The sequence below is a fragment of the Punica granatum genome, chromosome 5 (assembly GCF_007655135.1).
Source record: "Punica granatum isolate Tunisia-2019 chromosome 5, ASM765513v2, whole genome shotgun sequence".
NCBI classification, from domain to species: Eukaryota; Viridiplantae; Streptophyta; class Magnoliopsida; order Myrtales; family Lythraceae; genus Punica; species Punica granatum.
Genome location: NC_045131.1, coordinates 7,821,387 through 7,838,810, shown reverse-complemented (window position 1 = coordinate 7,838,810; position 17,424 = coordinate 7,821,387). Strand labels below are relative to the sequence as shown.

Sequence of the window (17,424 nt, the reverse complement as noted above, 5' to 3'; positions counted from 1 at the left end):
GAAGAGGGGGTGGCTGGGAGGCGCTGACGCCGCCGGTGACCTTGCCGGGTGGGAGGGGGGCCCAAAGGGTGCTCCCTACCAAGATCTGGCCGAAGGGTGACCGAGTGTGAGGGCGTGCTGACGTAGTGATTGGATGTTGAAGTTGATACTACAAGACTGATATTTGCATGCAATTTCTTTCTTAGGATAGATAAATCCTGGTCCACAGAGTCAGTGTTGGTGGCTCAATAGGGAGCATTTTTTCGTATGATTTTATGGTAATTCGTATTTGGATTCTCATTAAGGAATTCATGCCGTTTTAACCAACCGGCCGAACCTGATGCTTTACTCACAAAAGTACACACATGTTTCGGATGTATAAATGTGCATATTCCATAAAGGCTATTGTTAATCTACTAGATTTATTGATCGAACACAACTCCTCAGAACTATAAATCACAGCCTCAGGTGTCGAGCCAAACCCGCAGGGTGCAGACTTACATGGATGTGTGATGGACTACCTGGACTTCGCCGGACCAATAGAAGCACAAACTTAAAGACCGAAGACAGACAACAACATCCGAAGAAGAAGAAGAAGAGAAGGACGAGATTGACTCAAATGGAGGATAAGCCACTGTCGACGCTACAAAGAGGAGTCGCGCTGAGGGGGTCGATAAGGCGGAGTTTCTACTCCCTAATGGCTCTCCTGGTCGCCGCCCTCATTTATGTGGGTGCTCTTTTGGGTTTCTTTGGGTTTGTTTTAATGTTAAAATTGAAGGGTAGGTTCAATGCCACAGCACTGCTGGAGAGGTTGAGGAACAAGGGAATGGTGTTCGTAGGTGACTCTATTCAGAGAGGCCAATGGGTTTCAATAGTTTGCTTGGTAGAAGCGGCCATCCCTTCCGATTCTCTCAAGTCCTTGTCCTTCCACCACAATGGCTCCCTCATGGTTTTCAAGGCCAAGGTATGTACATATCATATGCTTGTCCGGATACCTGAACCAGAATATATTCCTCGGATGATATTCGGTGTATCTCGCAGTCGTCAAGTAGCATAGCCATTTTATCGTTCGGAAAATGTCACGTGGAGCCCAGAGTCAATTTCGTGGGTGCCAATTGAGCTTTTACTGTACCATAACATCACGTATTAGCCTTGATCGAGCTTTCTAGTCTCTCTAGCGATGAGCATCAGCAAATTCAGCACCTCTTGGCTAAGCTTAGTCAATTTCTTAAAACTTTAATTTGTTTCAAATCAAAGAGTAATCATCTTCTGTAAACCTGTAAAATTCTCAAGATGACTATGACTCATTTATTAGATATTATGATTTTTATTAGAACCTTGAGTCTCCATTGTAAAAAAAAAAAAATTCACTCTCGAATTTGGTATTTACATATACGGGCTCCATCAGTGAAGAGAAGTCATTGTATTAATTAGTTGAAGAAAGATGAATAGGTGACATATAGATGAGACTAAAAACTTCTTTAAAAAAAATAATTCAAGTAGATTGGCCTAGTGGTTAAGAAAAGCGCATGTATCCATCGCGATCCCAAGTTTGAATCCCTATGGGGCTACCCTGCACAGCCGAATGCGTGCCGATTTACTTTATCTTGTGCGTTAGCAGATATACGTAGGGACAGCAAGAATTATTTAAGTGAAATCCGGACACCGCTATTACAGCAAAAAAAAATAAAAAAGAAAAAACTGAAATGTGCAAATTATAAGTCTCAAGTCAAGTGTAGAAGTGGTAAAAGAAATTGTTGAGCTACCATTACCAACATGGGACAATATCGTTCCATAATTCTTCTTATTAAGTAACTTCTCCAATTCGAATCTTGAAGACGAAGGAGATCTACAATTAGGAGAATTTTACCTCTTACTGGTCGATGGGGCTCGAATCTGAATTAGTTGGGGATTGTTTAGTTTTTGGATATATGCCCCGTGCTGCAAATCAAGGGGAAAAAAGAAAATGTTGGGCTAAACCCACCCGGGACAGACTTATGGATGTGGGACCAAACAGCTGAACTTCCCCAGAACCTTAGTAGTACACATATATACACTTATGGAACGAAGACAGACAAAAACATCCGAGGAAGAATTAGAATAGCAGGAGAAACAGGAGGAGACTTGAATGGCGAACCTACAAGGGAGAGCCACCCCGTGGGGTTCGCTAAGGGGGCGTTTCGACCTCCTGATGGCTCTCGTAATTGCAGCCATCACGCTGACCATTATATACCTTGCGAGGGACGCAGAACCGCCACCCTCTGAGGAGGAGGGTGGTGTCAGCGGCATGGGAAAGGCGGGGCGACGGGAGGGGGAGTGCAACCTTTTCTCAGGCAGGTGGGTTTACGACAACATGTCGTATCCTTTATACAAGGGGTTGGAATGCAAGTTCTTGTCCGATGATTTTGCGTGCGAGAAGTACGGGAGGGAGGACCTCGGGTATCAGAACTGGAGGTGGCAGCCCCATGATTGTGATCTCCCTAGGTACATAATACATGTATATCTTTCTCTCAACTCCGGAAATTCCTTATCTACACCGCATCATAGAAGATGATGATATTCGCTAATGTCTAATTGTTTATACGTAAAGAGATCGGATTCATTAATTTTAAAACGGAAGGGTAGGTTCAATGCAACAGCAATGCTGGAGAGGTTGAGGAATAAGAGGATCGTGTTCGTTGGCGACTCTCTCAATAGAGGCCAATGGGTTTCGATGGTGTGCTTGGTCGAATCGGCCATCCCTTCCAATTCTGTCAATTTGTTGTCCTCCCCTGGCAAATCCTCCGTCATGGTTTTCAAGGCCAAGGTAAGTAGGCTTGTCAAGATACAGGATTCATAATAAAGTTTCTGTTGGCAATATTTGGTCGTATCGACCTCTCTCAAGTGTCTGTACGGTGATTAGTTTCAGCATCTCAACTGATTCCATCGATAAATGAACAAACAATTAGGAGTATAATGCGTCCATAGAGTTCTACTGGGCGCCACTGCTGGTGGAATCGAATTGTGACGATCCCAGGAAACCCGATCCCGACCGAACAGTGCGGATTCAGGCAATCAAGAAGCATGCCCGGCATTGGTCTGACGCCGATATCCTTGTCTTCGACACCTACCTCTGGTGGAGGTGGTCCAACGTGAAAGTTCTGTAAGAGCCAAACACTCATCATGTCAAGCAACCGACTGCTTATAATCAAATTTGGTTACTTCTTATCTACTGGTAAATAAGTCTGCCCCGATTTATCTTTTCGGTTTGGGTTCTTGCGGCGATGTAAAAGGTGGGGATCGTTTGAGAGTCCCAGCGGGATTTACAAGGAGGTGAAGAAGCTCCGTGCCTACGAGATGGCTTTGAATACGTGGTCGCAGTGGATGGAAATTCATGTGAACCGATCAAAGACCGAATTGTTCTTTGTTAGCATGTCACCAACTCATTATCGGTACATATTGTTTTCTTTTTCTTTTTTTATTGGTAAATTGGTACATATTTTTTCACTTCAGTCAATGTCTCTTTGAAATCAAGCACTTCACTAAAGTCATCTAAATGAATTACTATTTTCAGGGCAGAGGAATGGGGAGGGGTTGCCGGGAAAAACTGCTACCAAGAAACGCAGCCGATCACTAAGGAGGATTACTGGGGAAGCGGGTCCGATCAAGCTATGATGCGGGTGGTGGAGACAGTCATCGATGATCTGAGAGCACGGGGCGTGACCGTAAAGATCCTGAACATCACTCAACTCTCGGAGTACCGGAAAGAGGCCCACCCGACGATTTATCGAAAGCAGTGGGTGCCACTGAAGGAGGAGCAATTGGCGAACCCGATGAGCTATGCGGACTGCTACCACTGGTGCCTCCCAGGCGTGCCGGATGTGTGGAATGAGCTGCTCTATGCTCACATCTTCAAGAATTGGGTACCCAAATTAGAGGAAAACGTATAAACCGGGGCATCTAAAGTATTTCGGAATATTGGATGTTCAATTTGTACAATAAGCTCAAAGATCGAGATTTTTTACGTGTTCAAATAAATTTGACAAATTTTCAACATTATTTGTTACATTTGCACATCTAAAATCTATGCTATAAGAGGAAGGGGTCTTAATATAGTGGTATAATGCGTCACCTGGAACCAAAAGGTCTTGTCTTCGTGTGCATCGAACATAACCTATCTATATATATTTGAAGGGTCACAATCAATCATTTAACGTACTCTGCAGCTATGAATATATAAGCATATATGTCTGCGTCAAAATAAATTAACATTGCGTTGATGTGTCGTTCGGACTATAATCTACCAAATACTTTTTGTATAAGGATAAAAAATTATGGTTTGGTTTCTGAATACACGATTTGATTGGGACAGCCACGAGAGGAAATGTTAAATAATGTATTATACCTTCCTAAAGATGGTTTCAATCTTCTTTCGACGTGCCAACCTGCCTCCTTGCAGGTTTGCATAGAGCCATCACAGTAGGTCATTGTTGTCGGCCTACTGAGGGAGAGGCAACTGGCGAACCCGGCGTGGCGGCGAACCCGACGAGCCACGCCGACTGCTACCACTAGTGCCTCCTGGGAGTGCCGGACGTGTGGAGCGAGCTGCTCTATGCTCACATCTTCAGGAATTGTGTGCCCAAGTTAGAGAGCAGAGTTGAAGAATCATGGAGTCAGGACTCAGTGTCCAATGTTGGTTTGCCCAAAGTGATTACTGGATGTTCAATTCATTCAATAAGTTCAATAATATTCAAGAGATCAAGATTTTTTACGTACGTGTTCAATTAAATTCCGCAGATTTTCAACATTATTCATCCCAATGTGCACAATCCATGCTAAGAAAATTAGATGTTTCGTGATAGAAACAAAGCGCCGACAGCGGCTGGTATATTTAGCAACTATAAGGTCATACGAAAGCATTACTTTATTAGAGAGAAAATTCTATTGGTATTCTCGAATTAATATCGTTTCGTTCTGGAATGAATGAGTGGCATTGCATTAGCCATAATGAACAACTACAAGCTTCTGACCGTATATTTAACCATCTCCATTTTGCCTCATACTTCACAGCGACAGCGTAAGATCCACATCTTCATCACGCTTGCTGTCTATTGATGATGAAGACGCAGTTTTTGATGAAAAGACTCCTGCTGCTGGTGTCGTGTGCCCGTATTCAACACAATTACAGTGGTCGAGATTTTCCGATGAAGTGGCACAAGAGCTCGATGTTGGTGTTTCCGACCGAACCTACCAAATATGTTTGAAGTATGCAATAAACATACTCTCTCGGCTATGAGACTATAAACATACATATCGTCTTTGTCAGAATAATTCTTCTACTAGGAGACAACTTGTGTCCTAATTTCTGAATGTACACAATCTGATTAGGACCACTACGAGGGGAAAATGTTAGGTGCATACCTTCCTAAAGATGGTCCCGTCTTCTTCGACGTGCCAGCCCGCCTCCTTGCACAGAGCCATCAGTAGGTCGTTGTTATCGGCATGTAGCGGCAAGCCGTAATTCCTGTGAGCTCGGAGCCCTGTGAAGATCTTCCTAGCCATGTCCCGCCTCTTCTTCTCCCTCTGCTTGTTGTTCAGTCTCTCTCTTTCCGAAGGGAACCGTAACCTTGTCGCGACTCGCCCACCTTTGTCGGTCCTGCGCACGAGCCAAGGACCCCTAGTAGCCTTGATGCAGCCTCTTAACACGGCACTCTTATTTTCCACCCCCATATAATATATTAATTAGTATTCTTCTAATTTGTCTTTGTAATGGCTTTTCCACTCGATGATCATTGAGACGGTTTCCATTTATAGAGTTGGGATATTTGAAACCCAAAAAAAAAAAAGGAATATTATGGTACTATCGTGAAGGCTTTTTAAAAAAAAAAAATTCTCCAATCATTATGATATGTTTGTACGATTTGTTTCCCTGTCTATAAAGGTATCGTAACAAAAAAGAATCAAACGTAAACGATAAAATCAGCTCTGAAACTATTAATTCGACACAGTCAGAGTTCTTGGCAAATGCTCTAAATAACCATCGCGTTTCCGGTAATGTAATCCACGAAAACTATCTTCAAGACTGTTTCCTATATCTTATGCACGAGTCCATCACAGTTTGGTAAAATTGAACCAATGTCCAATATATTTAAGTTCCGCCAATTACGACTGCCCTGATTACAATCCGATACCACGATCGACTATAGTATTCCATTTGGGCTTTCTTTTTCTGTTTTTTCCCTTTTTGGGGCAACCTATTCGAGTAGAGTTTGATAATCCATTTTATGGTAATTAATTACTTCTCGATTTTTCCTGCGATGCTGTTTTCATAACAGAACAGAGTACCTGTCGGGAATGTTGTTGCCGGCCGTACAGCCCGCCGCCTCACATCCGTACCATTTCCGTTTCCGTTTTGCCAAAATCGGTAATTCGTGAAAGAGAGCGAGATTCCACTTTGGACCTTTACTTTTGCGTGACCTTTCCCGACTCAAACTATTAATGGTTGATAACCAACAAATAATTCTTCTTTCGCCGAGACTAATCACAATCGCAACGATCCACTGCAAGAGGAAAAACCCAGCATGCGTTTATATATAAGCCACAAGATAGAGTCTGACTCTCAATTCTTTCATCGATTGGAAATCACAGAAATTTCCACCCAAATTTTCACGATAGCATAAGTCCTTTTCCTTCACAAATTCCCACCGGAAACTATAGAGATCAGATCTTTCAAGAACCAACGTAGGTCGGATTGAAATTTCACCTTTTTCCATTTCTTTAGAAGGAAGCAGATATCCTCCGCGAATTTGAGGAAATCAATGACCTCTTCAAATGTTTATTTACAAAGGCCACATCAGCTAGATGACAAATGGAATGTGAAAGTGACCGACTGTAAACCTGGTCGCGAGCATCATAATGCACGTATAATCGGCCGATGGAGAGAAAAGAATATGGTACAGGCTCTGAACACGCTTCTGTGTCCTCTTAGGGATAGAGCTTCAGCAGCACACCAGGTGTTTATCTTTTGGGACCGGCAACCGATGCCATGGTCGTTACTAGTAAGTGCAAAGAGTACCTGCATGAACACTTAGCTAAGTTTGTGATAAAGCCCCATAAAGAGCATTGAAATAAAAAGAAATTAATCCCGAAGCAAGACAATAGCACTCGGACACAACAAGCGTGAATGTTCTGCCAAGAAATATTGCGAGCTGTTTCTCAAATAAAGCACATAACGGCCCTCGTACACATACCATGTCCGATATGATATTGACTTCTTTACCACCTCAGCCTTTCCAGTTGCCAATAATAAATGAAACCCCCTCCTTTAGTGTGTTGATGGCCTGAACGCAAGCGACAGAGAACCCTTACTAGGTAGAAATCACCTTAACAGAAGAAACCGAAACAAACTGCAACTATCCGATCAATGGAGTGCATTATTACCGATTCAGAGGTCTTTGCCCATCCTTGAGTCGAGAGGGCGGCATCTTTAAGATGAGAACAATGTGGTGAATCGAAACTGAGAAAATAGGTTGAGTTTTCCCTCGCTTCCGCTACCCAGAGGTGATTTAAGTGGTCCTTTGCTCTCTTAATCAGATTACAGAAGCCAACCTGGAACAACAATGAAGCAAACAGCAGCAAATTTGAAAGGCTAGAACTTGGTCTTTGGAATCAGAAATAACTGCAGCAAATATGCAAAGTTTAACGAATCGCATCTCTAACCAAATATTAACCACTCAATGCTACTCTATGTAAATGATTCGTCTCACTTGGATTGCTTGTCTTTCCACTCAAGACTGCACCGTGAAACCGAAATTAAAACCATATATCGAGTCATCATATAACAGGATGACACTTACAGTAGACCCAACAAGGTTAGAGTTAATTGGAGCGAAGGACAAGTCATCAATGTACGGCGAGCAGAAACAGATGGCAAGTAATGAATTTGATGATTCTTCTGTATAAAAATCAGCTATGGAGCCATCTGTAACGAACACCCACTGCCTTCTTTGCTGAGCATCTGTGAAGACTTCCCCAACGTAGACAACATATCCAGCAATATCAAACTCACTGGAGAATTTCAAGGAGCTGAGTTAAAATGTAAATTTAATACCAACAAAATAAATTGACAAAAAGGATTATCATCAGAAGCTAAGCAAAACCTGGAAAGGGAAATTTCACCCAATCTAGACAGAGAGATGGCTTCACGAGGTTTGAAGAATGGCCTGCATTTTGTTTTCATAGAACTCAAGACGGATAAATTTGGATTGGAGACATGAATGATAAAGAGTAGAACAAGAGCTTACATTACAAGTTTACCTGAAATTTTTCATCTCTTGTGAAGTCAGAGGCCTCCATTTTGTAGTGGATCCTCTACACTGTAGATAAAGGGTATCTGAAGGAGAGTTTATTGGATTCAGCCTTGAAAAAACATATGCCTGTCCCTCCACCAGATCATGTTGCTGCAAAAGTAGTTCAAGGATCAACTTGAGAATATATCGAAAATCATATTCATCTTTCTATTTTCAAGTCAAAGAGTTAAATAAACCATTACTGGTGGAGAACAACCTCCATGACAAGAGTAAAGGACTGATCATCTACAAATGATGAAGTCAATGTCTTGCAGGGGGCTCAATCCAAAATCACATCTCATTCTCATATACCTGCCTTTCAGTTGGGTTCCAGATTGTTATCAATCCTTCTTCAGGACCGCTGTTTCTTCCACAGTTTTTGCTTCTTAAACCAACCACCTTCACCCTCATAAATGGAGTAACTTCTCTCTCACTCAAGCCAGCATCTTGCAGAGCTTTCTCGATTAGTTTTGCAGTGTCTGATTGCCTGGTCGCCTAATTTCAAACCTGCCATGGTTAGTATTTTTGCAAAAACAATTTTAGGTAGTCCAAGTAGCATCTGAGACTGACCTCTATCTTCGAACGAAAAGTGGCAAAAGCATTCAATTGGTCAGGACTCATCTCTGCCATTAGTAGTTCAGGCTCTGCAGCTGTTTCGAGTATTTTTGATATTTTTGCTCCTTCCTCGCTGTCACTGTCGTTATAGAGATGGATGTCTTTGGCTCTTTGGATTTCAGAAATAACACCATCTATAATTGTTGAACGCCTGCATTTAGATAAATAAAGATCACACACAGAAGAAACTAAGCTTTTGATATTTGATGCATATGTGATGAGATTAAACAGAATTCAGCACTCCAGCACCAGCTAAAATTCCATCTGGGGCAGGACCTCACCTCTGGTTATGCATCTGCCTAGTTTTCATCTCCATCCGTTCTGATCTAATGATGGAGCCCCTGCCACTTAACCTGGGAATAAAAACATTCATGAAAAACAAGTATCTTAATGCATTTGCAATAGAAAAAAAATCTCATAGATGAGAGAAAGTTACCTCTCCCTGTAGAGAATAGGGTACACTCGTGCTACTCCAATTAATGTCTGAGGCACTGGACCGCCATTACTTTTGATGCATCTAAATGCCAAAGGGGCACCACGGCCCTTACCTGTGGTATGTCATTTCAAGTCATGCTAGCAGTTAAAGTGTAAATTCAACATATCTCAAACTCAAATTCTGCTTACAGAATCCTAGTCGATCAGCCCAGTGAGCTCTATAAGTCCCATTCACATGTAACAATAGACTAACTGTCTTTGTTGCCTGAAAGTGAAACAAGTACGGAGTATTACTTTTCAACTAGGAACTAATTGCACGAAACAAATTGAAAAAAGTAGAGCCAACAAGAACCTCTAGGGGTGAAACAGGAGCAGCCCAGCCACACAACGTTGCTCCCCAGATCTTCACAAAACAATATAAACAGTAAAGCTATGACTATTCTCCAGATCAGAAAGCATTGAAAACAAGGAATATATGAACTACCTGAAGTTTCTGGCCCACGAACACTTTTCCCGAATTACAATGATTTGATAATACGATGTCCAAAACTGCATTGACCGAGTACCTGAAAACTTTATCATCAAATCCTGAACAACTTCACAGCGAACAAATAAGTTAATATTACTTACCAACCATCAGTCAGTTCAACTTTCATTTTGTTTTTGTCACCTTCAGATGCCATGGAGGGACCCTCAGTCGTTGGGTAGCAATTGGAGCATATAGCAGAAACACATAAAACAAGCAGCGAAGAAGGTGATGCAACTCCTTCCAGAATTCTCATGATAGCAGAACGGTGGCCATGGTTTACCTCTCTTTCATATCTAAACAAAATGATCACAAAATATTCTCAAGTAGGCCAAGGGAACCACTGATAGATATAACACTTCAGTGCAAGTACCTGTACTCCAGTTCCTCAAGCACATTTGAAATAGTCAACAATTTCCGAACAGTTTTGGCTGGATAGCATCTGTCATAGCAGGCAAGTTTCCAAACTATCCACCTATAATGATTGGTGACCCATCTGACAAAATAATAGAAGGTGGACAAATTAATCAGTTAGAAAATGACAAACACGTCGAGAACCAATATGCTGAAAAGAAAAATCAGAGAATAACCAAATATCATATAGAAATCTCACATCCAAGTATTAACTTATTGGTTGGTCAATAAAAAATTCTTAGTGGCAGTACTGATGTAAAACCATTTCAAGCGCATATCATGAACAGCAGATAGCGAATTGTCTAACCTTATAAATCCAAATATCGAGGACATGCATGGATAATAAAGCTTGTACATCTAATATTTCATTTTCCTAGTTCTCATAAGTCAAACTGAAACATATTTTCGGAAGCAAGAAAAGAAAGTTCAGATTAGAAAAGGAATTACTGATATAGAAATCTACATTTTAGAAATATGTTCTGCAGATGCTCCAGACTGGATCAACATGTCATAGAAAGATTCTGCCCCGATACAATTCAAACCAGATTCATTGGAAAACATGAAATTTCCAGCATTGTCCGAAGTGACACCTCCTATGCTGTTTGTGGGAGCCTGCAATTAATTGGTAAAGAAAAAGGTAAAAGAGATGGATGAAAGAGTGAGCATCAAAGACTAAATATGGAATAACCAACTTTCATTGTCCAAATACCATGTCTAATGGAGGCCCCCCGAAATACTCCTTCATGGATACTCTTGGAAGCAAAAATGGATACCGAGTGGAGACCCTTCCCTTTGAGGGGGCTTGAACAGATGACTTTGATGAGGCTGCTCTAAAATATATACATATGTATATATGAGACTACTAATAGTATTGTGTGAAAAAAGAGAAAAAGAAAAAGAAAATAAATGTAGCTTAAAAAGTTACCACTAGGAGCCAGTGAGCTATTCCTCTTCAAAGGGGTGTTAAATTTGGAACTGCGAGGCCTCTTGAATGGGGAGATAGAACTATTACCACCAAATCTCTTTTCAGAGACATTATTTTCGTTGCTGGAATAATTCACACGAGTTATGTTCGATATATCCAACAGGACCTGACCTCGTGGGCTAGCATGACAATTACTCCGTGAATCACAATCTTTTACCACAGAAGGATCAACGGGTGCATAAGATCTCTCCATCAAGGGCCTCTTGGGAGAACCTGAATCAGAACCAAACCTATAAGGACACTCGCTGGCTGCTGCATTGAATTGAGCAATCAAGTTACTTCCCTCTTTTATTTTCTTCGATGAGTTTAATGAACGTTCTCCATCAGAAGATAAACGCAGGAGAGGAGATATAAAACTCTTTGTCGCATCTTTATGGTTTGGGGTTCCTTGATACTGAAGGGAAATGGGGGGTTCATTTTCTTTCTTTGATGGATCGTTGCATAATCTCCCCTCGTTCAAGAAACTCCCTAACTCGGGGTCACCAAGAAGACTCCTAGCACGTTTCAGTGCATCACTGGAAATGGAAAGGGATCTTCCACCAGCTGTATGGAACTTGATTGCAGCTGGTTTTGCAGGCAAGTCGTGCGTCTTCGGCTGCACGCTATTAGGATAAGCTAGGAGCTTCAACCTATTTTCAGCTGAACCACTTTGGCAAGTCGATCCAGAACCTGAAATTGATTCCCCTTCCATCACATCAGCAACGTTTGCACCACCTTTCACCCTAGGCAACGAATTTAGAGATCTATATCCATTATTATTGGAGAATGGTTTTGAAATCCCAAGGCCTTGAGAAGCACAGTGGTCATCATCTTCTCCCAAGCCCAACAATGTCTTGGCCTTGACTAGACCTGCCGATGAAACATTCACCATTTTGCCTGATCCAGTCTGGAAAAGAGAATTACTGGCAGGTGTATGACTTTCGGGATCCACTTGACCTGCAAAGTAACTTTCTAACTGTAAAACTAAAACCGTGACTAATTTATAGAAGGAAGAGTATTCCTTTACATCCACTGACTCCCATCTCCAGAGCAAAGAGCCATGCATGGAAAAGAACTGCCCAATTATAACCAGCAGCCTGATGAACTTCAAAGAATAAAAGCAGTAAGAACTAAAACACGAGCCATGAATTTCCTCATTCCGATTATCCCCGGCTCAAGGAAAGATAATAAAGCAGGTTCATGGCGAAATCAAGCCAACACATACCTCACTATTTCTTCCTAACAGCATATTTTTCCCCGCAATCAAGCAAAAGGAACCCCCACGTTGATTGAATATATTAACATCATTACTATCAATCCAAGTCCCAGAGAAGGAATGTCGAATTTCACTGGTTTAACTTAACATCATCTTCACATACTGCCAGAAATTGAAGCTTCTCGGTTAGCAATTGAGAAATGTAAACGAATTCCTACCAGTATGAGGCAAATCATCATCCGCAAGAACACGCAAGGCTTTGGCTACGGAAGACTGCTTCACAGCCACCGATTTCCCCAAACCCGTGCGGAACATCGGCGAGCTCCCAGAGGTCGAGCTGCCACTATTGCTCTCTACAATCTTCGAACACCCTATCAAATCAATCGCAAGACCAATTCTCAGCTCTGAATCCATCCATACTCGAAACAAAGCTGTTGTACCAGAGAGTTGAATCAGCGTAGAACCTTGAAGCAAGAGATCGGACATCGAAGGGAGACGAGAGACTGCTTCAGCTGGAGCTCCGTTTACTTCATCGTCGGGACGAGTTGTTGGTGGACCGCCGGAGAGCTCCCACCGGCAGTCGTCCCCGTCGGCGGAGAGCAGCTGCCACGTCGACATCTCCCGGCTAGGTCCGTTCCCCTTGAAGAAATCACACTTCCACGTTTATGGATGGCAAAGAGTTGGAAAAGCTAGTGATGTTCTGCTATTTCAGAAGGGGCGGGAAAGTGAAAATAATGGCGGGACTTGTTATGGGCTTTTTTATGGGCTTGGGCCCGGGCCCGGGCCGATAATCCTCCTCTTTTTTTCTTTTTATTTTTTTCGATACCACCCGGTATCTAGAAAGTCCATCGACGATGACTAATCCAGGTTCGAGCACGGTCAGTCCACTGGAAAGTAGAACTTTACAAATTGTGATTTTTTTTTATTCATGAGACTTAAATTCGAAACCTTGATTAAAGGAAATAAACACCAACCCATGTTGGATGCAGGCCACCTCCTTTTCGCCATCCATCAATGATGCCCGAATTACTTCGAAAATTCCTAAAGGCTTTTGGTATTGTCCCTTTTTTATCACTAAATAATCTACCCAAACAGATGGATTCCAAAAAAAAAAAAATAGAGAGAGAGAGAGAGAACAAAGAAATATATATATATATATATATATATATATATGTTTTGGAAGAAACCACGGCAACCTCAGGTTACTGATATTTAAACAGGAAGTAATATCTTTGACATATAATGTAGTTTAAGAAATAAATACGGTGTTGACCGATAAACTTGTCACCGTACAAATAGTCTCGCTCGTCGCTATCGTTAAGGGTCATCATGGGCCAAGTGGAGTACGGCTTTACAGAACTTATGGCCAGGTCTTTTGTCTCGATGTCCGTCGGCAACAAAATTTAGGATTACGTTTGATCGAATTTGATCTTCAAAGGTTAGGGATATAATCATTAAATAGAAGATTCCTTCTCATGTCTCGTCCGATGATCCTATCAGCTACTCGACCATATATGAGTCGGATATTAGTGACGTCCCAAAAAGTGATATGGAGACTCATAACCTAACAAAGGTGATGCCCACAAGTCATTGATCCAATGAGAGGTCCTAAGGTATGAAAATTAGGCACTCGAAAACGAACCGCTCGAGATCGAGGGAAATGGATTTCTGCACTCATCAAAAAAAAAAAACATGAGAATTGGCTTTTTGGCGGCAGGGATGGATATAGAGATTTAGTCCAATGGAGCGAAATTCCAGGGAATATAAACATTAAAATCTTAAAGGTAAGAGAAGCAGAGTAAGATAATTTCGTAGAAAAATGATAAACTTGACTTAATATGTCACAAATATTGTAGATTTTTTGAGATGTTTTAGAAGACACTAACCTCTTTTTATGTTATATGTAATTCTTTATCAAACCATCCATATTTCACTTGACAAAAGAAATGATGGACTAATTTTTGTATTTGAATATGAAACCTCTCAGTTATCAAGGAAATATTCAATGACTATTTTTTATTCATTGTGGATGAGTACCACTCATCTAATTTTTTGGTTACGTAACACTCATCGAATTAATATTTTTGTGTACATTATTACAAGATAAGATAAGGATGTAGACTGTTGTACTACACTTTCTTTTACTATGTGAAATCTCATTTTCCCGCATACCCAATCAAGATATAAGAGTAAAGCGAGTCATATAGAATCCAAATGAGTCTCGCTTCATTCGAGCGACCAAGATATATAGAGATATCCTATGTGTTTAATCGTATAGATATGTACGCATAATGTATATAACAATATATATTCATGTGTGTTTGTGTGTGTGTGTTGTGCAAAGTTTCCAAGCCTTAATAAGTTTTTTTTGATAAATAAAAAAGCCAAGCCTTACTAAGTTGATGGCCAAGCTAGAGCCTGAAAATGTACAATCATGGAAGAGCCAAATATGAAGATGCTGCCAGACAAGCTCCTTAACCTGCCAAAATTAAAGAGCATACCAGTTCAAGTGAAAAATGCGTCAATGGAGAGTCGGTGGTTTTCCACTTTGTGAGAATCTGTCCAAACAAAGCCCTCTGGTCAGGACCTGAAGAATATTCATGAAACTGGAATAGGAAATTAAATATAGAAATTAATTGACCTTTAAACATCGAGGGCAAAAGAAGTCCTCTGCTTCCAACCGCGACATGACATGCGGTACGGTTAGCAAACAGTGCTTACTAGTATATGGACTTCGGCCACAGGACAAGAGTTCGAAATCGTCTGAACGGTTCATAGCCAGAGCAGCATGAAACCCGTAAGATGATCAGTCTAAGGCTATACACGAGACTCCGAAAAGAAATATTTAAAAAAAAATTAAATGAGAAAAAGAAGTAAGAAGAAACCCCTTTTTGTTTTCGATAATGGCATTTTTTTTTTCGATAATGGAAGAAGTCCATTACTTTCTAAAGGTCATGTATAAAGAGCCAAGTCCAATCAAACAAAAGCCAAAGGCCAAGAAAACATTGATTGATGCAGGCTATGCAGTAAAAGCTGTGGAAGTTATCTGTTGGGGCCCTAGGTTTTACTCTTTGTAGGAGTTTCTATATTAATTGCACTTGCACCCATATATTGCTAGCATGCATGATCCATCACTTCAGCATACTGCGCCCATCTGGCACGAACGATGAATATTGTACATGTAAGTATGTTCCCTAGTGCACATACTGGAAAAAACCCAATGCCTGGGATCCATGCATTGCAGCTGAGATTATATAAAAAGGGTACAACTACGTACTGATTATCTGGCTAATCTAAACCACCATGCCGTGCATTGTTTACTTCGCAAAAGCTCTGCCATGAACTGCTGTCCTTCGTATAACTCGATCCATGATCGAACTAAATAGGGTGACTTCATGAATCTATGAGGTACTCGATCTTAGTCTCTCAAAATTTCAGGCTCTTTGATAATATCTTGGAGAGTTTGTATTGAACGGACAAAGATCAAATATAGAATTGTACAAGATGATCTGGAGAATCTTAGTCCAATATAGTTGATTGAATAGAGCGTAACTTCATAATGATTTAGTCGTAGATGATATCAATGAATATTTGACCTACATGACTGATTTGAACAATTCCTCGTTCGCAACCATGGCCGCTGGTGCTAGTCGTCCTAATTATTTGAGTTCGACTTCTCAATTCACCAAGACAACACGTTTCCGTCTTGATATTATTCAATCTCTACCCGTAACTTCTCTCTGCCCCTCTTTTATGATCATGATCAAATGGGACATTGATTAATTAGCTAACCTTTTGAAATTAGAAACTCTATAACATAATGAACTGTAGAACATATATGATGGAAAATGGAAAACATGCACGAGTTTTCCTTAAACAATGATAAATGAGAAGGGAAGATACATGATTTTCAATTGTTTTTTTACTTTCTCCCAATCAGATAAAGGAGAGGTGAAACATGAATTACGAATCTCAATCACAAGTCCTAAGATTTTACACCTTTTTCTCGGGTGTAATAAAAAAACATATTTTATATGGTTATTCTATGATATATAACATGTGATTTTGATCAATTAACTAAGTGAATCTTAAATAATGTGATTTAAAGATAATGTTTTTTTTGTCCCTTTTCGATAATTATATCATGGTAATGACAATTGTGAGCAAAAGCAAGCTCAAGAAGCCATGGAAGGAGATTTATCTGTCACTTCCTAAAAACTGCTATTTTGGGTGAATGTCCCATTTATAGTTAACCACACTCGCTAGCTGTTTAATTAATGCCCTCTTTCTTGCCAAACATGGTCATGGGATCTGGACGACTGAAAAAATTTAAGGATTGATGTAGATGTTTTCGTCGAATAATATAAGCAAAGGACAAACACGAACTAGCAATAATTTATCGTAACATCATCGACGTAGAATGAAAATTTGTTTGTAAATATTTCATTAAATAGGGGTCCATAAGTAGATACACTCATGTCCATTCATAACCCCTACGTTGATTATTACTATAAAGTGGTTAAAAAACCATTTATGTAATATAAACCCATTTTTTTCTTATTAATTGCACAATGTGAGGCCGCTTCCATTCTCATTATCAAAAAAATAAAAATAAAAATACATATGCCCTCGCGTGATAATACATACTTCGATGTCTATCGTCACAAATGTACAAAGGTAAACAAAAATGCTCCATTCATCTGCCTGGGGAAGCTAACATGAGAAACACCCTCTTAGCTATACTGTTCATATTGTCATGCACGAGTCTTCTCCCCGCGGATTATCAAAACCTACTTTAATTTAGATTTACGTTGTAAATTATGGATGCCATGCTCAATACAAACAAGTCTAACTCGAAGATGTTTGATTCATTCGAGAGTGCGCTTGCTTCAAATTACCTGCATTGATGGATCTGGCAAATTGGAAATGTTACCCGATCGCCAATATT

At 40.6% G+C, this 17,424-nt stretch overlaps 2 protein-coding genes across 7 annotated transcripts; one reads left to right on the top strand and one right to left on the bottom strand.

Annotated features, from left to right (window-relative positions):
* The first annotated feature begins 1,903 nt into the window (after positions 1-1,903).
* LOC116209198 (protein trichome birefringence-like 34) lies at positions 1,904-4,073 on the top strand. Its single transcript, XM_031542779.1, has 5 exons — positions 1,904-2,463; positions 2,605-2,785; positions 2,928-3,121; positions 3,252-3,410; positions 3,533-4,073. The coding sequence occupies exons 1-5, from the start codon at positions 2,108-2,110 to the stop codon at positions 3,906-3,908; spliced, it is 1,266 nt and encodes a 421-aa protein (XP_031398639.1). The 5' UTR covers positions 1,904-2,107; the 3' UTR covers positions 3,909-4,073.
* A 791-nt stretch (positions 4,074-4,864) lies between these two features.
* Positions 4,865-13,153, bottom strand: LOC116209197 (protein BREAST CANCER SUSCEPTIBILITY 2 homolog B-like). 6 transcript variants are annotated; one of them, XR_004157164.1, is made up of 23 exons: positions 12,941-13,153; positions 12,695-12,847; positions 11,222-12,217; positions 11,006-11,121; positions 10,760-10,908; positions 10,256-10,378; positions 9,987-10,178; positions 9,841-9,922; positions 9,709-9,759; positions 9,546-9,621; positions 9,358-9,469; positions 9,203-9,274; positions 8,877-9,072; positions 8,619-8,801; positions 8,275-8,417; positions 8,118-8,180; positions 7,815-8,025; positions 7,399-7,566; positions 7,209-7,298; positions 6,722-7,033; positions 6,304-6,518; positions 5,380-5,614; positions 4,865-5,205 (listed from the first exon to the last, which is right to left on the bottom strand). XR_004157164.1 is itself a non-coding variant. In XM_031542777.1 (20 exons), exons 1-19 carry the CDS (start codon positions 13,092-13,094, stop codon positions 7,242-7,244), a joined length of 3,297 nt encoding a protein of 1,098 aa, XP_031398637.1. In that variant the 5' UTR covers positions 13,095-13,153; the 3' UTR covers positions 6,572-7,033; positions 7,209-7,241. The 6 variants fall into 6 exon arrangements, 1 of the variants encoding a protein (XP_031398637.1); XR_004157163.1 differs by having other exon boundaries at positions 5,380-6,518; XM_031542777.1 differs by lacking the exons at positions 4,865-5,205; positions 5,380-5,614; positions 6,304-6,518 and having other exon boundaries at positions 6,572-7,033.
* Positions 13,154-17,424: the final 4,271 nt, after the last annotated feature.